The 23,884-nt window shown below is 32.5% G+C and overlaps 1 protein-coding gene across 1 annotated transcript in view; it reads left to right on the plus strand.

Moving 5' to 3' along the window:
- The window catches only part of LOC119616053 (unconventional myosin-VIIa-like), a gene marked incomplete at its 3' end in the record, with an annotated part of 359,052 nt that overhangs the window by 65,744 nt on the left and 269,424 nt on the right, over window positions 1-23,884 (plus strand). Inside the window, exon 3 of the mRNA XM_037972200.1 lies at window positions 13,997-14,110. Coding sequence (XP_037828128.1) covers window positions 14,000-14,110 — 111 coding nt within the window. The remainder of the gene's footprint in view (window positions 1-13,996; window positions 14,111-23,884) is intronic.

The following is a 23,884-nucleotide window of genomic DNA, read 5'->3' on the forward strand; positions in this document are numbered from 1 at the left end:
CACCGGCTAAAATAATAAGGTATGAGCAGGATGTTGATAATTTACTACTAGAAGCAACCACTAGGAGATCTGGTTATCGAAGGAATCAACCTACTGCAACTGATGAGGAATCAACTGATGTATATTTATCACCATAACAAGTATTTAATAACTTTTAGTAAAATAAATTTTATAATACAAAATATTTTTCATGATTAATAATCAATATTTTTCTAATTTTAAAACTTTTGAATATAACTTTAAAAATATAAATGATTTCCTTAATATAATATCTATAAATGTCAGAAGTATTTCTTCAATTAATAAATTTAATAGATTTAAAACTTTAGTAAATATGTTGCCACGCCTACCTCACATAATTGCTGGTTTGCAAAAAACTTGATTCAATTATATAACATTGATGGTTACAAGGCAGTTCATTGCTGCCGCCCTGATAGCTATGGTGGAACGTCGATTTATGTACACAAAACATCGAATTTAACATTAAATTGTGTGAAAGCATTGATTTTATTGAAACGATTGCCCTGTCGTTAAAGGAACCGAAATTAAATGGTCAAAACATAATGTTCATTTCGTTTTATAGATCGCAAAAGTGTCTTACAAATAATTTCTTATCTGAATTAGATAATTTACTTCGTTGTTATGGTCGTAATCCTCGCATTGACAATATTGACAATTTAGATGTACTGACGATGTATGATTTTTTAAACTGCTATAATATGACCACGTTTACTGTAATATACATAAATCGTTATATATTGACAGCGTCGAGTGCAAAATATCAGATCATAATCTTATTTCAATAAAAATTGGTATTAAATCAAAAGATTACGCTATTGAAGAAAAAGTTCGTCTATTTTATGATCATGATGGTGTGAAAAATTATATTCAGCAAAATTTGCCCAGAATAATCCCAACAGATGACCCGTCAGTAGATACATCGATGCTTATTACGTGTACTAGTAAAGCTATTGAACATTTTACAATTGAAAAGGAGATAAGAATTGGTTCTGGAAATATAATGAATCCATGGATCAATAAAAACTTACAAAATTTGATCAATTACAAGAAAAAGCTCTTAAATATGAGAAGGAAGAAACCAAATAATTTAAATCTACAAAAAAATCTAAAATCAATAAGTCGAATTGTAAAAAAGCTTGCAAAGAGTCAATGAATAGTTATTATGCAGATAATTTAAATAAAAGTCAACAAAATCCCAAAAAATATTGGAAATTTTTATTAATTATTTCATACATTCTGTAGAAATCTTGCGATCACAAATTCAGCATTAAAGTTATAAAACTGAATTAACGCCTTTTCTGGTTGACATCTTCAATAACATGATATTTTAAAAATACATAAAGTTGTACCAATTCCGAAAGACCAAAATTCCTCCGACATTTGCTTATTTCGACCGATAGCAGTATTGCCAATTATTAATAATATTTTTGAAAAGATTATGTACTCTCAAATTTTATGTTATATCCTGGTTTTAGGAAAGGATGTGGAACTGAAGAGGCAACTATTAACGTTGTGAACTATATATGTAAAGGCTTAGATGAAGGGTACAAAGGAGTTGTTGGTATTTTTTATGACCTCACAAAAGCATTTGATCTCATAGATCACAAAATTTTGATACACAAATTTAGGTATTATGGTAATGTATGGTAACCGGAAAGGAAATAAAATATGGAGTTCCACAGGGTAGCGTTCTCGGGCAATTATTTTTCACTATATATCTAAACGACCTAAAAAATCTAAACTTATCTGCGAAACTAATTATATATGCAGATGATATCTGTTTAATCTATCCATATTTACACGAAACAGTGGTCAAACCGTATATAGAACGGGATGCAGCATTAATATCTGAGTTCGTGCGTATAAATAAGCTTATTTTAAATCCTAAAAAAACTAAATTATTGCGGTTTAAACCTCATAATCATCATAATCTGGATTTTAATGTAATTGTTGATGGTAATGTTATAACTGAACAAACTACAATTAATTACTTAGGAGTTATTTTAAATAGTAATCTTAATTGGAATAACCACATTCAACATATTAAACAGAAAGTTTCTCAAAGCATTGGAATTTTATATAAATTTAAAAATAAATTTGATAAAAACACCAAATTGATCATATACAATGCTTTAATACAAAGCAATTTAAATTATCTAAATATCATATATGCCTACAAAAAGTTTACTCAATTAAAATCTTTACAACGAATGCAAAATAAAGCTTTAAAAATTGTATCAAATCTGCCATTAATGCACTCATCAATATCGTTATATCGTGATATTTTCCCATCAGTTTTACCTATTTATGGTGTATATAAGTTAAGAAAAATAAAATTAGCTTGAAAAATAAAATTAGCTTAAGATCACAAAACTAATAGTTCATTTACCTACCTTTTAAATTATAAATTTGCTGACGTTATGTCTGCAATTAAAATTCAATTTAATAAACCAAATTTGTCAATTTACAAACTTTATATTTATTAGGAAAAATAAATTTAATGTAAGCAAAATATTGAACAACAGAATTGTAATGTAAGAAGAATAATAAAAATAAATTTCAGTTGCAGTCAAGTACTCAAACAACAAAGTAGTTTAATTTACTTTATCTGGCGCCCAACGTAAAATCGTAATTTAAGTGAACATATTAAAATAAAAATAATTTAAGTATTGAAAATAAATTAAAACAAAACTCAATAAGTGCAAGTGAATCAAAGAAAAACTAAAATTTAAACAACTAGTAAAAAATATAAAAATTTATTAAAAAAACAGTTTAGAAATAAAAACTAAAAATATAAAAATTTAGTAAAAAAAAAAAAAAACAGTTTAGAAATAAAAACTAATAGTTTAATAACATAAAGTAAAGAATATTTTATTAAAAAAAAAACATTTCCTTGGAAAATTGTGAAAATATAACTGAAATTTTATTAAAATTTCTGGCAATTAATTAAGTGCCCCAGCAACACCAGTGCTAATTTAACAAAATAAATCCAACAACTATCACCACCACCAACAATAACACCAGAAGACAACAAAACCAACAAGAAAAACAACAAAGCCAACAATAAAAACAACAGAAGATAACAAAGCCAACAATAAAAACAACAGAAGACAACAAAGCCAACAAGAAAAACAACAGAAGACAACAAAATCAACAAGAAACAATTATGATGCTGAAAACAATTATTTTTACGTAAGAATTATCTATAGAATTAAGTAAATAATTTAGATTTAAGCAAAAATATTAAATACTTGCAATAAAGTTAAGGAAAGTTTTAAAATTATTAAATAATTTAAGTGAACATATTAAAATAAAAATAATTTAAGTATTGAAAATAAATTAAAACAAAACTCAATAAGTGCAAGTGAATCAAAGAAAAATTTGTAATCTGTAATGGCAAATCAAAATAACTTAATTCGGCCCCCAATGCTTAATAATCATCCCCCTCAACCACCCCAGGCTCAAAATGCCTTAGTACAAGATCAGGAGGCCAATATCGCAAATATAGTACGTAGAATACTGTTAGAAGAACGAGCTTCTCATAATGAACCAGAACCTAGAGTAGATCAGGGAATAGACCGTAACAATGACCTAACGGACTTAGATAAAATACCAGACGTAGTAAGATCTCTAAGGGAATTTTCAGGGAACAGGACGGAATTTAGTTCATGGAAAAAAAGTACAGAGAGAATACTGAAAATTTATGAACCTCTTAAAGGTTCAGCGAAATATTTCGGCATACTTAACGTTATCAGAAATAAAATTGTAGGCGACGCTGACATTGCGCTAGAGAGTTATAACACTCCACTGAACTGGAAAAGTATAATCCAATGCTTGACAGTTCATTACGCAGACCAACGAGACCTCGGTACCCTTGAATACCAATTGATCTCTATGATTCAGGGTAATAATACAGTGCAGGAATTTTATAAGAGGATTTACGGTCATCTATCACTAATTTTGAACAAAATAGCCTGTTTAGATGAAAGTGAAGATGCCATTTATTTGTTGACAAAAAACTATAGGAATAAGGCTCTTGACACGTTTGTCAGAGGCCTAAGAGGCGATTTACCAAGATTACTGGGAATTAGAGAGCCCAAAGACCTACATGAAGCCTTACACTTGTGTTTAAAGTTGGACAACCAACAATTCAGAACACAACAGGCTAACGGCACTAACAGAATCCCGCCTCCAATTCCTCATAAGAAATTTAACAATACTAATCCAAACCAAACATTCTATCCACATTTGGCACACATCCCTCAGTCTTCTATGCCAAGATTTAATAAAATTTTGAACAAAATAGCCTGTTTAGATGAAAGTGAAGATGCCATTTATTTGTTGACAAAAAACTATAGGAATAAGGCTCTTGACACGTTTGTCAGAGGCCTAAGAGGCGATTTACCAAGATTACTGGGAATTAGAGAGCCCAAAGACCTACATGAAGCCTTACACTTGTGTTTAAAGTTGGACAACCAACAATTCAGAACACAGCAGGCTAACAGCACTAACAGAATCCCGCCTCCAAATCCTCATAAGAAATTTAACAATACTAATCCAAACCAAACATTCTATCCACATTTGGCACACATCCCTCAGCCTTCTATGCCAAGATTTAATATGCATCCACGTAACATTCAAGGACATCAATCCCATAACACAAACGGACAAAATTTCCATAACCCATATCAACAAAATTTCCAAAACTCGTACAGACAAAATTATAATGGAAATTATAATTACCCACAACGACAAAATTTCCATTTACCACCACCAAGACCTAATCAACCAAAACCTTCAGTCCCTATGGACATTGATTCTACTATGTATTCCAAGAAAGTAAATTACATTAATCGTCTTTTACCGGACAATAGATTTTCAGGTCTTAGACCTTTACCCCAATCTGCACAATTCAATCAACCTCGCAAGATGCAAAGAATAAATCATATTGAAGTTAACCAAGATCCTATACCTGACACTGTCAATGAAACAGATACATGGGAACCCTCACGTGAGGATGAAGGAATACAGGACTTAACGGACTACTTAGGTGAACATTTTAATGTTTCTGAGGACGAGGAATATACCGAATTGGCGGATATTCATTTTTTAGACTAAGCAATTCAACGTTACCTTATTTTCGGTGTAAAGACCGCAATGGCAAAATATTTAGGTTTTTAATCGACACAGGGTCAAATAAAAATTATATTCAACCTAAATTAATTAAAAATCCAATACCCAATGAAAACATTTTTCAAGCAAACTCCGTTGGTGGGAAGGTAACAATTACCCATCATACATTGATCAATTTATTTGGAGTAAAATCAGAAAACCTAAAATTCTTTCTATTGCCATCACTGAAATCATTCCATGGTATACTAGGTAACGACAGTTTAAAAACGCTAAATGCAATTATTTACACTTCCAAAAATTATATGATAATTAATAACTCTATAAAGGTACACATTAAACAACAACAATCAGAATCCGTAAATAGTCTGAACATCAGAACAAATCACTTGACAAATGAACAGACATTAAAATTGATGAGATTATGTACAACATACTCGTCACTTTTTTCGGAACCAGACGAAAAACTAACATTTACTACGACCGTAAAAGCAGAAATAAGGACATCGACTGACGACTCAATTTATACGAAAAGTTACCCATATCCTTTATCAATGAAAGACGAAGTCGAGAAACAGATTAATGAATTACTCGATCACGGAATAATTGGACCATCCAGGTCCCCATACAATTCTCCTGTATTGGTGGTACCGAAAAAAATGGATGCTTCCAACGAGAAGAAATATAGAATGGTCATAGATTATAGGAAATTAAATAGTGTGACTATACCGGACAGATACCCCATACCACAAATAAACGAGGTTTTAGCTCAACTCGGTAGAAACAAGTGGTTTTCAGTATTAGACCTGAAAAGCGGGTTCCACCAAATACCGCTCAGGGAAAAAGACATTGAGAAAACAGCATTTTCTGTGAATAACGGAAAATATGAATTTCTCCGATTACCATTTGGTTTGAAAAATGCTCCTGCAGCTTTTCAGCGAGCATTAGATGATATGCTAAGAGAGCATATTGGGAGAATATGTTTCGTCTACATAGACGATATCATAGTCTTTGGTCAAGATGAAAATTCTCATCTAGAAAACATAAAGACCATTTTTGACACCCTACAACGGGCGAATATGAAAATTCAACTGGATAAATGTGAATTCCTTAAGAAGGAAGTAGAATATCAGGGCTTTATCATATCGACAGAAGGGATAAGGACAAATCCTGAAAAAGTCTAAAGTTATTCAGGAAATGCCACCTCCAAAAACAATAAAAGAGCTCCGATCATTCTTAGGACTCTCAGGGTTTTATAGGCGCTTCATAAAAGATTATGCGAAGCTTGCAAAACCCCTAACCGTCCTTTTAAGGGGCGAGGAGGGACGCATGTCCAAAAGAGAGTCTGCCAAAATTCCAGTAACATTTGATGATAGGGCCATAGAGGCATTCGCAAAGATAAAAAACTCTCTTTCCTCTGAAGAAGTGATGCTTGCATTCCCTAACTTTGAAAAAGAATTTTACTTAACAACAGATGCATCCAATTATGCTCTTGGAGCAATCCTCTAGCAGGAGGGTAGACCAATAACGTTCATATCAAGAACTCTAAATAAGGCAGAAGAGCATTATGCCACCAATGAAAAGGAGATGCTCGCAATAGTATGGGCTCTCAAATCATTGAGGAATTATTTATATGGTCCAGTATTAGTGAAAATCTTTACTGACCATCAACCTCTGACATATGCTCTTGGGAATAAGAACACCAATAGTAAATTAAAAAGATGGAAAGCCATCTTAGAAGAGTACAATTATGAACTAAAATATAAGTCCGGTAGCAGCAATAACGTGGCTGATGCATTGTCAAGACCTCCACAAATTGTTGAAGTGAATTCACTTACAGCCACACAGCACAGTAATGAAAGCTCGGCGCAAAATCTAATCCAGTTCACAGATTCTCCCCTTAACGTCTTTAAGAACCAAATTATAATCTCAAAAGGCGAGTTGCCTTCTTATAACTTTGAGATAATATTCCCCACTTACCACAGACATACAATAGTAGACACAGAGTTTGATAGTGACAAACTAGTAAAAATTCTCAGATCATACTTGAACCCTTCCGTAACTAATGCTATTATGACCGAAGACCAGATCTTAGGGAAAATACAAGAGTTATGGTCAACCTACTTTTCTAAATTTCGCACAAAGTACAGCAGGACAATGGTTAAAGACTTGACATCGGACATAGAACAAGAGACTGAAATTATAAATGAACATAGACGAGCACACAGAAACCCAAAGGAAAACAAACTTCAATTACTTACTAAATTTTACTTTCCGCAAATGCATGCAAAGATAAAGAAAATAGTTAAACAATGCAAAATATGTTGTGAGAACAAATACGACCGTCATCCAAATAACATAGCCTTAGGGAAAACTCCTATTCCACAATATCCAGGACAATACGTACATATAGACATTTACCATACAAACAATAGAGTTATTTTGACCGCAATAGATAAATTTTCCAAGTACGCACAGGCAAGGATAGTCAAGTCGAGAGCAACGGAAGATATAAAACTTCCTTTACAGGAGTTGCTGACTTCTTTCGGTACCCCCGAAAATATTGTTATTGACAACGAAAAATCCCTAAATTCGGCTTCTGTAACCTTTATGTTAGAGAATCAACTTGGAATCAAAATTTACAAAACACCACCTTACACTAGTTCTGTAAATGGTCAGGTAGAACGTTTCCATTCGACTCTAACGGAAATTATGAGGTGTATGAATGCGGAAAAGGTTTATAATTCTTTTGAGGACCTTTTAAACAACTCTTTAAACAAGTACAACCATTCTGTTCATTCTACAATAAATAGAAAACCAATTGAAGTATTTTTCGGTAGGAACAAAGACCCAACATCCTTAAAACAAGACAGACTAAAAATTATACAGTGCTTGACGGAAAAACAGGAAAAAGACTTGGACCATCACTACAAGAAGAAAACTGAAAGAAAGACATATAAGAACAATGACGTAATTTTTGTAAAGAACAACAAAAGAATAGGTAACAAACTGATACAAAATTGAAATAGTAAAAGAGGACAGAGGAGGAACTATTTTGACAACAACTAACCGTATAGTTCACAAAAATTTAATAAAAAAATAATATTTTGTTTTCCAGATTAATGATAACACTAATTAAAACGGAAGTACAGATTTTGGATTACACGAACGCGCAAATTGTGACAGTAGAGACCGGAATGACAAAACTGGTTGCCGGAGACTTTAAACTAATCCATATAATAGATCTTGGACAATATGAAAGGACAATTGATGAACTCGAAACCATTATAAGACGAGATATAGGGAAGAAAAATAACAGTTATGAATTTTACTGCATCAAATACAGGTTTTATATGATTTAATTGCTAATTTGAGACCCAGACGCGAATTGAGATCAATAAACGCTTTGGGAACATTATGGAAGTGGGTGGCAGGTTCGCCAGACCATGAGGACTTCAAAATAGTAACAGACAGCATGAACAAACTTCTAGAAAACAATGACAAACAAATCGTAATAAATAGAGCAAGAGACACAAGAATACAGGAGATAACCAATATAACAAATAGCATAATAAATAACATAGGATCAAACGATGCATTTGAACGTGAAATTGTAAAGGACGTGGAAAGAAAATTGGAGATAGTTAAACATGAACTTACAAATCTTGGGTATTCAATTCAGTGGGCAAAGGCAGGAATTATAAATTCTTTTATTTTATCTGAATACGAACTGAATATGACTAGAAGACATTTCAATGAACTTAATATGCCCTATATAAATCTAATTGAAGCTTTAGAGTTCGGGGAAGTGAAAATAGGGATGAACACAACTACTGTCCTCTACATGATTGATTTGCCTATAACAGAAAAAGAAACATGTAAAAGCCTATTTATAAAATCTGTAAAAAATAATTCAAATGTAACAATTAAATTAGATAATGAAAAGTTCATATTATGTAAAAATTCTGTTTTTGAAATTAAAAACCCTTGTAAAATGTTCAATGATATTTCCATTTGTAAGAAACATAATATAGAAGATATTACAGAATCAAATTGTTTACCAAAACTATTACATGGCATGCCATCCAAATGCTCTATAGAAAACATCTACCATCAGTAAATGAAATATCACCTGGAGTAATACTTCTAAACGGTTATAATGGGTCAATATTGGTACAAAATAAGGAAGTCTTATTGCATGGAACCTATATCGTAAAATATCACAACGCCACGATTACCATAGATAAAAAGTCATACGTCAATATGGAAATAACTATGATGAAACCTTTGCCGGCTGTAGTAAAAGCACCCAATACTATAGAAAGATAAGATAAGAAATGTTATCACTAGAAATGCTCAAAGAACTACACATCAACAACGTTGACGAGATTAAAAAGCTAGTTACAAATCATAAAATTGGCATTGGATTGTTCGGACTTTTAACAATGATATTAATATTTGGCATAATGTTAAAATTGATAAGAAGAAAATCTACTTTGGAAATTAAGACCGACGTAAAGCTGGAAACCCCGGTTGAGGCATCAAGTACTTACACGCATTACCCCTCCAACGCGGACGTTGGAATTTAAGAGGGGAAGAGTTAAGAAAAATAAAATTAGCTTGAAGTTAAGAAAAATAAAATTAGCTTGAAAAATAAAATTAGCTTAAGATCACAAAACTAATAGTTCATTTACCTACCTTTTAAATTATAAATTTGCTGACGTTATATCTGCAATTAAAATTCAATTTAATAAACCAAATTTGTCAATTTACAAACTTTATATTTATTAGGAAAAATAAATTTAATGTAAGCAAAATATTGAACAACAGAATTGTAATGTAAGAAGAATAATAAAAATAAATTTCAGTTGCAGTCAAGTACTCAAACAACAAAGTAGTTTAATTTACTTTATCTTATACACTATCGGAAAAAGTAAAGTGCAAAAGTACTCATGCTATATTCTTTCAGCGAAAAATCGGTTAAATGACGATTGAATATGGATTTTTTTTCAAAATCATTAATTTAATATACAATGCTACAAAAATAACAATAAAACTAAATTATTGTACTTAAAATTTTTCTGAATAACATCTAACATTAAAGTAAATTTACTTTTTTGTCGGACAAAATAAAGTGTAAATTTTATATATCATTATTTAAATTTCTTGTATATCAAAACTTTTTATCTATTTTGGTTCTGATTTTAATATTTGGATCTACTTAAGCCATTTTGGTAATTTTTTAACCATTATTATTCGCAATCGCCTTCCTTGCCTTCCCCATATGATTATTTTCAAAAGGAATCCGTTTTTAATCCCTATTTCATGGGAATTTTTTGATCGATTGTGGTCCAAAATTAATCTATTAGATTTAGGGCGGTGCTCTGAGCAACTTATTTAAATTTTACAGTGATTTTTCCTACAGTAATGTTATTTTTTTACTTTATCAAGTGCTTAAGCTTTTTATCTTGCCGAGATATAAAGTTGCCCAAGTCCATTTCGAAGGCCTTGATCTTAAGATTTGACTGTAATATTGCTCACATAGTATTCACTGGGGCTTTTTGAATAAATTTCACCTTGGTTCCGCACACCTAACGTTAAAAGTTGGACACATACGAAGAGTCAACTGACCCATACCTTCAATCTTTCACCTGCTCAGAGCATCGCCCTAAATCCAATAGATTAATTTTTGACCACAATTGATCAAAAAATTCCGCTGAAATAAAACGGATTTCTTTTGAAAATAATAGTATAGGGGAAAGCAAGGGGAAGGGAAGGCGATTGCGAATAATAATGGTAAAAAATTACAAAAATGGCTTGAGTAGATCCAGATGTTCAAATCAGAACCAAAATAGATAAACAATTTTGATATATAAGAAATTTAAATAATGATATATAAAATTTTTTGATATATAAAATTTACACTTTATTTTGTCCGACAAAAAAGTGAATTTACTTTAATTTTAGATGTTATACAGAAAAATTTTAGGTGGAATAAATTTGTTTTATTGTTATTTTTGTAGCATTGTATATAAACTAAATGAATTAAAGAAAATCCATATTCAATAATCATTAAACAGATTTATCACTAAAATAATATAGCATGAGCATTTTTACACTTTATTTTGTCCGATAGTGTAAATATCAATTGTTGCTGTATGTCTTTAAATGTATAAATAATATTGGCCACCACACATTGCAATTGTCAAGGAATCAAACTTCATTTAATACTAGAAATAGTAACAATCTAGCAGTAGCGAGATGTAGACTGGAAATAACAAAACAACGTATTCAATATGTGGGTAGTTGTGAGTTCAACAATTTGCCTCAAAATATAAAACTTGTACAAAGAATTTCAATTTTTAAAAGTTTACTTAAATGTTATTTATAAGATCATATTGAAGAACTTCTTAACTAACATATTTGATTTCAAATTTAAAATTACACTATATTAAATTTTAAATATATGTAAGTTTTATTTCTTGTAAATATTATGTTTTGCCAACTCGCCTCTTTTAATGCCTTTTAGGCGCTGAGGCTTTAAAATTGTAGCTTATGTAAATGATGATTATAAATTAAATGAATACTGAAAAAAATACACAAGTTTTCAATAGTTTTTAATTGTTCACTGACTATTTCTGACAATTCGTCACATTTCGCGTAAATATTGATTTTTTTTTATTTAAATTGGAAACGATATTTCATGGTACGGGGAAGTCTATTTATACATTATTTCAATTTTATATATTTGAACTTATTTTTACCAAAAATTTAATAAAGCTGCAAAATAACATAATTACTCCATTCGGTTGCTTGCCTAAGCATTTCCCCGATACATTCAAAGAACTAAAGAGCAATGCTTCCATTGCACACTTTTTTATGACGCGTAAAAACAGTATTATTTTTATAAAACATTTATAATCTAAGCCTGTGTTTCACTTTGGGTATCTGTTTATTCACAGTTATATTCGTATTATATAAGCCTTCTAAACTTTCTTTAAAAAAATCAAGTTAACTTTTTTTCTAACTTATTATGACTAGCTTCAAAGTAACTCAAAAATGATCGAGGAAATGAACAAATATTTCAATAAAATTGAAAATAAAAAATAAAATAGAAACTCATAACAAATTTGTCAAACAATTTGTATTATGTTAGATGATAGGAGGATGTATAGAACGTCAAATCCGAAGAAATACACCTAGGCCACTATCGGGCCTGTTGTGAGCTCCTTTTTATGAAAAAAAATTGTTCATTGAGTATATTACTTTACAGTGTTCAGACGTAATTCATAAGAATTTGTTAGTGTTAGTCAGGAATGTTATTTCCGGAATGACATCACTTCCAAGATACTTGGATCTAACTTCGACGAATGCTTGATAGTGGCAAAGAAAGTGCTCCAGAGTTGCACTGTCCTCTCCACATGCTCTACATTCGTCTGAATCCGCACGGCCAATTTTGTATAGATGTGCTCGTAATCCTGTGTGTCCACTCATAATACGTACCATCATAATATAACTTAAGACTTGCTCATTTTGAGGAGATTTCTCGTCTTGTTCTCATCAGGGTCAACCCATAGGATCTTTGTGGTTCTACCCACCGTTTCATTATTCCAAGAGGCCTTATGGGATTCTCTCACCCATATTTTTAATTCAGCTTTTGTTGCGTCGAATGGCTTTGCGTTTGTCAGGTTAACTACTTCGAGCTCCCTTCCCTTTAAAGCTATTACATTCGCCTTTCGCTGCCGACTACTCCCGAGTGTCCTGGTACCCATAAGATAAAAACCTTACCTCTGGAGAGTATTCAGTTAAAGCTTTCTTACAATCCAATACGGTCTTAGATTTAATTCTATCACCTGATATCGCCCTAATTTCCTTCTGGCTGTCGGTGAATATATTATATATTTATTCTAATCCAATTTACACATTCCGTTATTGCTCGGACTTCTGCCTGGAAGCTTGTGTTATGATTAGGTAAACGGTGGTATATTTCTGTTTCTGGGTCTTTAATATAGAACCCCAGGCACAATTTATAGCCATCCGTATAACACTGGATTCCTACTGGTATTAGCTCTAATGTTCCGCTTGACCAAGACATTCTATCTGGGATCAGCGTTTCAAAGTTTCCGACATATTTTGTGTCTGGTATGCGATCAGGCACGTCCGATGATTGTGTATAACCTTCCATCCATATCTTAAATATGTTTCAATGGGTGGAATATCTAGCAACGATTCCAGAGCTTTGGTTGAAGTAGTACATTTGACACCACTTATACCTAAGCAGCATGTACGCTGAACTTCCTGTAGTAGTTTGATATTACACCTTTTGTCCAAAGCAGTCCACCAGATTATTGAAGCATAAGCTATAATTGGTCTAATTGCACTTTTATAAAGCCAATTTTTCATAGTAGGACAAATTGGCTTTATAGTAGGACATTTCATGCCTACAGTTCTCCTTCATGCCTATATTCATGAAAAATGAATTTGTTATTAAAAAAATTTACATTTTCAGCTAACTCATTATGAGGTTATTTCAAAATGATGTATAGTGAGTGAGTACTGACTCGTTCCTATGACATTATATTGAAAAACTGAATAGTATTTTATAAGCAAAATGTTAAGATCACAGAGTGCACGTAAGACCTCACATTGCGATATAATTGTTATCCTGTTGAAGGAATAAATAGAAATAGATTTTGATTTTAAAATCCATAATTCAATAATTTTTTCCGAAATAAAACTTTTATTAATTCAAAAATATAACTATATACAATGACAAATATAATAATCTAATATTTTAAATTATTTGCTTTAAATGTTTTATTTTGAATGTTTTCTTTATTTTCAGAAAATGGATACCCCACGAACAGTTGGAGAAAGTGATATGACCGATATTACAGAAATTGACGAGATTGGAATAAATAATAATCTTAAACTTCGTTATGAAAACGAGATTATATATGTATCCTTTTCTATTTAAAAAAATGTTATATATCGAGCTCCATAAAGTCATATTTTTATATATCGGATTATCCTGTGAAAAAATAATTTCTGTGCTTGTTGAAATAATACACGTGAGAGATGGCAACCGGTATTTTAAAACAGCACAAAACTGTACTGTTTGTACTATTTTTATTTAAAAACTATGGATAAGTAAAATTCCATAAACAATTCCGGAAGTAAATTTTATGTTTTTTTTTTTTTTTTTAATTATTTGAAAGTGAAATTGTAGTATTATAAAATATAACTAATTTGATTTAAATAATATTAACATAAGTAAAGGAATTTAATATAAAAACCCAAAATAAAAATTTTTTAACTCAAAAAATTTCAGTACAAAAAAATATCAGGCCAATTATAAACAATTATTCCCTGGGAGTTTGTTCCCTTTTGGGTGCTTTAGGTGTAGATATAGGGAAGAAACTACCAGGGAATTTATTATTCAGAATAGGCCTGTATATCTTCAGTTTTAAGAAAATGGAAAATGAGTTAGTAAACATCACTTCCACAGATGGTAAAAAATGCACTTAGTTTTTTGCTGGGAGTAAATAGTAGGGTATTCAAACAATTAAACGTCGCATAGACAGCCGTTTTGGCTGAAAACTTGGCCAAAATTATTAGAAGTGTTTTTGAGTTAATGGCTGGATTTTTTGATAGTGTTAGTTATGCCCAAGCATAAACCCAACTGAATCGGATCACATTTAATCCTAGTTCCCATATCAAGCCCCCCTTAAAAATTTACTTTAACGCTCATAAATAGCTTAAAAACATTGATTTCGTGATAAAATTTGACACGAACGTATTTTATGTAAATCATAATTAAATTACCAAATGTTGTTATGGTCGGTCCAGAATCAAGGTCCAAAATAAGAAAATCAGTTTTAAAATTATAATTAACTTAAAAATAGTAGTACTGCAATGAAATTTAACGTAAATGTGAATCATTTTACCAAGTTTTATTATGATCGGTCCATAAGAGGAAGAAAATTGAAAGTAAAATTAACGTGACCGTTTCGAAAAAATGAATTTTACGCGGAGCATACTAACTGCGTAACTTCAATATGTATACCAAAATATATGTATGTATACCTATCTAACATTTTTAAAATTTTACAGGAGAAGCAAAAAACTATTGGAATTGAAAAGTTTGGTTCTATCAACCCGATTTATTTGTAGTGAATAAACAAATTGTTTAATAGTGAAAACTATCAGTTGTTATGATAGTTGGCAATGACGTATATAACAAATAAGAGTGCTATATTCGGCTGTACCGAATCTTATATACCCTTCACCATAGTGTATTTAATAAATATCAATTTCATAAAATTTATATTTATTTCATTTTCCCGACTAGATACATATATCATTATTATAGCAATAGCAAAACAAAATGAACAACAACAATGCTAAACAAAATAACCACACAAAAAACAAAATACACAAGGCAGTAAAACCAACAGCATCCAAACATACGAAACTGAATACACCAAGAAACAAAAACAATATTCAGAAGACAATGAATGAAACACACAGGCATCCAAACATACGAAATGAAAAAAAAAACAAAATACACAACGCAATGAAACCAACAGACATCCAAACATACGAAACTGAATACACCAAGAAACAAAAACAATATACACAAGGCAATGAAACACACAACCATCCAAACCTATGAAACGAAATACTCAATGAATAAGCAGTGCTGTTGTTGTTGCTTATATCAAAGCATGAAAAAAATTGTCTTTTTTATGAAATTTTCAGAGGTTGTCTCGGATTTTGCTGATTTTAAATAGCGATCTTCTCGAAAGCATGTCTAACAGAATTATTGAAGATTCGGATGTCGCCGATATCTGGGGACCTCTAAAAACTGATTTCAACAAACACACAGACGGACAGACAGACAGACAGACGGACATAGCTTAATCAACTAATATATACCCAGCAAAAAAAGACGTGCAAAAAAAGTAGTAAATGCATGGGTTGAACTGATAATGAACTGGTTCATATTTAGGGGAAACATGCATGATTTTAACATTAGCGTGTCATTGGCATGCATGGGTTCGTATTTGCAAAAATAGTTCGTCATTTAAATGAGTTCTTATAACCAATGAATATTCGATGATTCTCAAGCGAATTTTCATTGGTGCACTATATTTATTTAAAAATGCATTAATGGTATTTCGATTTAATTATCAATATTTAAATAATTTTTTTGCGTGATATTGATAAAAATAGAATAAGATAAAACATAACTAACTGATTTTGATTGGATTTAAATTCATGCAGAGGAAAAATACCCATTGTGTTTTAAAATCCTTTAAGCAGTCTTGGTTTTTTCCTTCTCTTATTAATGGACTTAATATTACTAATTTTAATGGACTTAATATTACTAATTTTAACAAAAATCTAATAAAAAATTAATGTAATTTTTAATCTTTATTGTATGAAATGCATGTTTTCGTTAAATCTCCTAAGAGAATACCAAATTACAGTAAAATATTACAATTCCTATAGTGGAGTTACATGAGTGAATTTGGGTTCATTTTTCATGCCTTCACTGATGACAAATTTATTAGAATTTAGGCATGTATTTAAAACGCATTAAATAGAATACTTACTAAAGAAACCATGAAAATATCCCTTCTTCTTTAACAACTTTTTTGCTGGGTATATACTTTATGGGGTCGGAATTTTATATTATAGAAATTATATATACCCTTCTCACGAAGGTGAAGGGTATAAAAATGGATAAATTGGACTTTTTACCTTTAATATTTAAATGTTTTTCTAGATAGGGCCTTTTGTTTTTGCCAATAAAATCGCTAATTTTGGTCGGAGGAGTCCAATTTTTTGTGTGAACATTTGTTTGAATTTTTGGTTAGTTAGGGCCGTTTGCGTTTTAGGTGACGATATGATCTTATAGAGTAAACCATGGCGAAACTAATAAGGTGAAGTCATTTCAACAGCTGATTGTTTTTTTGTCCATGGAAATTTAGCCCGAAGTTGTCAAACTCAATATAAAAAAAATTCTCTCTCAAACCCGACGCTGTCGAACTACATATATAAAAAATTTCATGAATTCGCCGCAAAATGAAATGACTTCACCTTATAGTCTATTCGCATTGGAGTAAACTCTACAAGCAAGGCGAATTCGTATTATTTAGAAGAAAAAATTTGTTGCGGCAACAATCATATTCGTATTGCGGAAGATAATCCCTTCGGGAGAGTTTGTGCGTCAGAGGCGAAACTTCTAAGCAATACGAAAGCAATTCTTCTAGAAGTTAAAAAAGTAAAATTATTAGATAATCACCTAGGAGAAAAATTTAAGATATCTTCTGATAATCTTCTGGATGATAAATATATGATATCGCTAGATTATCTTTATTGAGAAATATTAAAATATCTTTAAAGTTACAATTTAAAATGCTTTTTATAATCAATTAATTGAAAAATTACAATAACATTATAACATAGCATTCTTAACACTGCAATATTCTTCCGCAGAAAAATGTTGGCCTTTCCAAAAGATATTCCCCACAGGAAATGTTTTCGTTTTCTTGAATAAAGGCTGAAAACATGGTGGAATAATTGTTAATTATTGGAAGATACATAATACGAAAACGAATACTTACCTTATTAAAGAAAAATTTTCACTTTTATCCTTATTTTTAGCTTCCAAAAGATATTCCCCACAGGAAATGTTTTCGTTTTCTTGAATAAAGGCTGAAAACATTGTGGAATAATTGTTAATTATTGGAAGATACATAATACGAAAACGAATACTTACCTTATTAAAGAAAAATTTTCACTTTTATCCTTATTTTTAGCTTATATTAATTTACAATTTTTTCCCAATATATAAATTTTTTTTTATAAAATATTTTATATTATTTTATCGTCGAAATTATTTTTGATGACTTTCTTCCAAATGATAAAATACAGATATTGCTTCTATATCTTCTATGGAAGATATCTTTCTAATGTTTGTAGGGAAAAGTTTAGGAACTAATATCCTTTTCCGCTAGTAGTATGTATTAGAATATAATATACAATGGAAAATAACTTTTATGCATATTTTATATAAAATAGGAAAAAATTTACAAAAACCTAATGAAGAGGGGTACAAGATAACAATAAAGTTTACAATAGTAAATTAATAATAGTGTTATGAGATCAATTCATTAATATGACTATGTTGAGAGTTTTGACATCTGTTATTGTAGCTTAGCCTCAACTTTCGAGTTTGTCCTGTATGAGATTGAATCCGAAATAGAATGCAGGCGTCGAGTGGAATAGTGCCACGGTAGGTTAAGGTGACATTTAGCCGAGATGGACCATACTGGAGAAATATAGATTTTAATATAAGTTTTTTGTTGTCTACATTGAGCTCTGAATTTCTGTTTATGAAGGGATTCATAATTCTGGTAATTTTATTACTTTTTAAATGACGTATCGAAGATAAAAAAATTCCTATCCAAAACTCATGTCCAACAGGAAGCTATGATCGATGACACCGGCAGGAGGCTGGAGGATATGGAGGAGACAATGAAACTCATAATGGACTCTCATTTCTCACCCGGTATATCGAATAACATAGATGAACCGATATTGATGGAAGGGGAGGGTAACACGGAAATAGTTATTACATCTGACATGGTTAAAGGGGCAATCAAGAGCTTTGCTCCCTATAAAGCTGCAGGGCCGGCACTTTTGCAGAAGGAGGCGGGACTGGTTTCAGTACATCTGTCACAGATATTCACTGCATGCTTGAAATTGACATATACGCCAGTTAAATGGCAGGATGCAAGGGTAATATTTATACCCAAACCAGGGAAACCTAGCTATGCGACACCTAAGTCCTATCGACCGATAAGTCTTACGTCCTTCCTACTAAAAACCTTGGAACGGATAGTCGATAGCATGGTTAGAAGCAGTATACCATACAAAGACCTTAAATATAAGCAGCATGCTTATGTAAAGGTACGATCGGTGGAAACCGCTTTAAACGAAGTCATCCACTACATAGGTGAATCTTTCGATAGCAAACTGTATACACTGGCGGTATGCATTGACATCGAAGGCGCTTTCAATAACGTGTACACTGATACCCTTATCCAATCCCTAGACCAGTTTTATGTTGACCGGGTGCTCCGTAACTGAATCAACTACATGCTAAGGAACAGATGGATAAGCTGCGAGATGTACGATATAACTATCAGGAAAAAAGTATTTCGCGGTATACCACAGGGTGGCATTTTGTCACCTTTACTCTGGGTTACCACGATTAATAGCCTCCTAACCGAGAAATGACGTAGACCTATGCAGACGATGTCGTAATACTTTTAAAGGGAAAGGATTCAAATTACTTGTGTAGAAGAGCTGAGGTGGCTCTGAATACGGCCTAGAGCTGGGCTCAACCGAGAGGCCTCAATGTTAACCCGGCGAAGACGGAAATCTGTCTTTTCACAAGAAAGACAAATTGCTACGTATACTGAACCTTGCTTCCTGGCCAAGAAGATACCGGTGACAGACAAAGCTAAGTACTTAGGTGTAATACTTGACCGGAAATTAAAATGGACCGCATACCAGACACAGAATGTGTCGGAAACTTTGAAACGCTAATCCCTGATAGAATGTCTTGGCCAAGCGGAACTTTGGAGCAAATACCAGTAGGAATCCGTTGCTACACGGATGGCTCTAAATTAGGGGACAAAGTGGGCCTGGGGTTCTATATTGAAGACCCAGAAACAGAAATATACCACCGTTTACCTAATCATAACACAAGCTTCCAGGCAGAAGTACGAGCAAAAACGGAATGTGTAAATAGGATTAGAATAAATATGGCGCCCACAGGGCTTAATATATTTACCGACAGCCAGAAGGCAATTAGGGCGATATCAGGCTATAGAACGCAACAAAAGCTGAACTAAAAATATGGGTGAGAGAATCACATAAGGCCTCTTGGAATAATGAAACGGTGGGTAGAACCACAAAAATTCTATGGGGTGACCTCCCCAAAACGAAGAATCTCCTTAAAATGAGCAAGTCTGAGGTTAGTGGTTAGTGGTACGTATTCTGAGTGGACACACAGGATTACGTTCACATCTATACAAAATTGGACGTGCGGATTCAGACGAATGTAGAGCATGTGGAGAGGACAGTGAAACTCTGGAGCACTTTCTTTGCCACTGTCAGGCATTCGTCGAAGTTAGATCCAAGTATCTTGGAAGTGATGTTATTCCGGAAATAACATTCTTAACCAACACTGTTTGGAAGATTCTTAGGAATTACGTCCAGGAAACTGAGTTTCTGAACATGGAAAAATAATACATTCAGTGAACAATTTTTTTTTCATGAATTGGAGCGCACAACAGGCCTGATAGTGGCCTAGGTGTATTTCTTCGGATTTGATGTAGTATACATCCTCCTATTAACCTAACCTAACCTATTAATTTTATCCACGAGGAATGGTATAAGGTGATTAAAGTTAAATTTAGTATCAAGCATAATACCTAAGTATTTAACTTTGTCGTCCCAGGTAATATCGTGGTTCATAAAATGTAGAGAAGTTTGTGGTACAAAACAAGATTTTCGTTTTCTTGTGAAATATATTGCTTTTGTTTTTCAGGATTGATCATAATATTCCACTTATACGCATTGAGAGCAATTAAGGCATTTTGTAGATTTGACATTATATTAGTTGCATGTTCATCATAACTGAGAATGGACGAATCATCGGAAAATATTGATGTTGTACAGTTCGAAAAGGTTGGAATATCAACAGTAAAAACGTTGCAAATATTGATGTTGTACAGTTCGAAAAGGTTGGAATATCAACAGTAAAAACGTTGAAAATATTGATGTTGTACAGTTCGAAAAGGTTGGAATATCAACAGTAAAAACGTTGTATAATATTGGCGATAGGCAAGATCTTTGAGGACAACCAGCTGTTATATTTATTACTTGTGATTTGGTTTTTCCTATACAGACATAGAACGATCTTTCACTGAGAAAACTTTGGACTAATTTAATGAGTTCCTTAGGAAAACTTTATTTATTTAACTGAAAGACTAATCCGTTGTGCCAGACAGAGTCAACCGCAGATTTTATATCAAGCCAGTTGATTTATTGTTTTGGAAATAATTTTTAACCATTTTTCTTATTTTTACGAGTGTTTAAGAGGTATTGTGTTCCTTTCTGAAGCCAAATTGTTGTTTAGGAAGTACATCATGCTTGTCAATGTAGATGGTAAGTTTTTCTTTAATGATTTTTCCAAAAGTCTTTCCAACAGAAGACAGCAAACCTGGTTTGAGAATTGGTATTGTTTTAGATATTTTCCATGCGTGGGGAAAATAACATAATTGTAAACAACTATTTATGATTGTTGCTAAGAATATTAAGCCTTTACGTGGCATTTTAGGCATTTGTTATTTATTCCCTCAATAACGGGGGATTTTTATACCCACCTTAAAAAAGATGGGGGTATATTGATTTTGTCATTCCGTTTGTAACACATCGAAATATTGGTTATAGACCCACAAAAGTATATATATTCTGGGTCCTTATTAAATTCTAAGACGATTTAGCCATGTCCGTCCGTCTGTCTGTCTGTTGAAAGCACGATAGAGTCCGAACGGAATGACCTAGAGAGTTTTTTTTTTCCACAAATATTCTCTATAGGTAAGGTTTGTTTGGTATTTAAAATGGGCAATATCGGTCCACGTTTTCGGATAGCCCCCATATAAGTTGTAACGACGTATTGCTACTCTTAGCTAGGGTATTCTCAATCGAAACAAACATTTATAAATAAAAGAGGACACAATTAATATTTTCCTAAACGTTATAAATTGTCTTTATTTATTACATTTAATTAACCGCGAATACAATATTTAACGATACACGAACACTTAACTATTTGGATTAGAGGATTTACACAATCAAATATAATTATTGATATGCCCACGCATATTAATTTATTTGTTGTTTGGAACCCATTCGGTTCTTACCTCTAATCTTGCCTCCGCAAAACTCAACTTATGTTTGATTTCTGTCTGCCTTTTATACCTGCGTGAGATCACATGTATACACACATACTACTGCGATCTGTATTTTGGCATCTCTGTTTTAAAAGCAGCTGTTGTATTGACAGAGTTGTACAAGTAGTGCTGAGTTTTATAAATAACATTTACTACTGTCCAATAGATGGCGTTATTAATAATTTAATTTAACGGGCATTATAAAGATGCAATAGTTAATTAAAGAATTGAATACTGTCAAATATGTTGATAAATTTAAATAAAAAAATTCACATCAAGGTGAGACTAAAACGAGTCTAGCGACTATAGTCCTCACACATTCTTCCTTCTTCGGGTAAATATAAATGTTTTACTTTTTTGCTGGGTCAAGTCTCTTAATACGTATAGTTCTGGAGGGTCTAAGGGCAACTTCCGTTATATTGAAGAGCATGTTGATTATTGGTCGCCGATGAACTACTGGTTGTGATGCATTAACCATTTGCAACAACTGAGCGATAACTGGTGGTGGATTATTGGGGGCAATTATTTCCATGTTGTTGAATGACTCGTTATTCTGGTCCTCAACCCAACTTTGTGTCCGATCGGATCTGACGGAGTTGGAATCAGAAATTTTTTCTGGACGATCCATGACCTCGGGCTTTCTTGAGTTTATATCACTTTCTGGTATCGTTTCCATAGGATTTTCTGGGAATACGTCGGCAGCAATATATTGTCGTTCTGGCATAAATGTTGTTGGTCGACTTTGTTCTTTATCATCATTACCTGATAGAGATATCTCCTCAAATGAGTGCGTAGTTTCACTTAACTGGTTCTCGGAGGATGGTGTTGAGAGATGGCTTATAAAACTAGGAATTCTAGGTGTTGGTGGTTTAGACGGTAATGTGGAGTCGTCACAGCTCTTTGCTGTAGTCGGCGAACTTAAGTTTGGTGTCTGCATTCCACTCTGTAAAAACGTCAAATCTGGTATTGTTGGAGTAGTAGGTCGTTCAGCACTGGATTCTGATAACTGTTCCACTGGTACATCAATCTTTGTTCGTGTGGGGGTTTTTCTTGGTGGACTGGTTGTCTGTGGTGAATATTTCCTTGCTTCTATGGCTCTGGGTAAACCATTGTGATTTAGTCTTATGAAATATCTGTATCGTACCACTTGTTCTACATTTAACAAGTTTCCAAACATTAGCCGTTGGTCATCCGTTTCTTCGACTGTCAAAAACAGTTTTTCAGGTACCGTATATTCACTGTTATGGGAAGATGATTTGGTAAGCGTTGAAGATGATTGGGTTGTTGAAGATGATTGGGATGATGTGTGGCTTGATGTTATAGGTGATGACTGTGTATCAATGTGCGACGTTGGCGTTTGTTGGTGCTGAAGTTGTGCTTGTAGTGTTGGCATTTGTTGTGTCTGGAAGCTGGTGTCTGACAATGTTTCATTGGTATATGGATCAAATATTTGGTCTTCGGGAACCCGGCATGGTGTCATGTTAGTGTTTTCTTCGTCTGTTGAAGGCAAATATGGACTGGTTGGAAAGCGGTCTTCATCCAGTTGATCGCGGTATATTCGGAAATTTTCTTCTGATTCTTCCGAAATATCTTCAACTAAGGGTCGGTATCTTTCGTGAGAAATATTGGGTAGGACTTCATTCCTTGGTGGCGTAAGTATATCATCTCGTGGGTCATAAGAAGTTATCGAACTCGAA

The sequence above is a fragment of the Lucilia sericata genome, unplaced genomic scaffold (genome assembly GCF_015586225.1).
Source record: "Lucilia sericata isolate MDLA Ls3-8-SP2 unplaced genomic scaffold, ASM1558622v1 Contig000054F_arrow, whole genome shotgun sequence".
Taxonomy (NCBI): Eukaryota; Metazoa; Arthropoda; class Insecta; order Diptera; family Calliphoridae; genus Lucilia; species Lucilia sericata.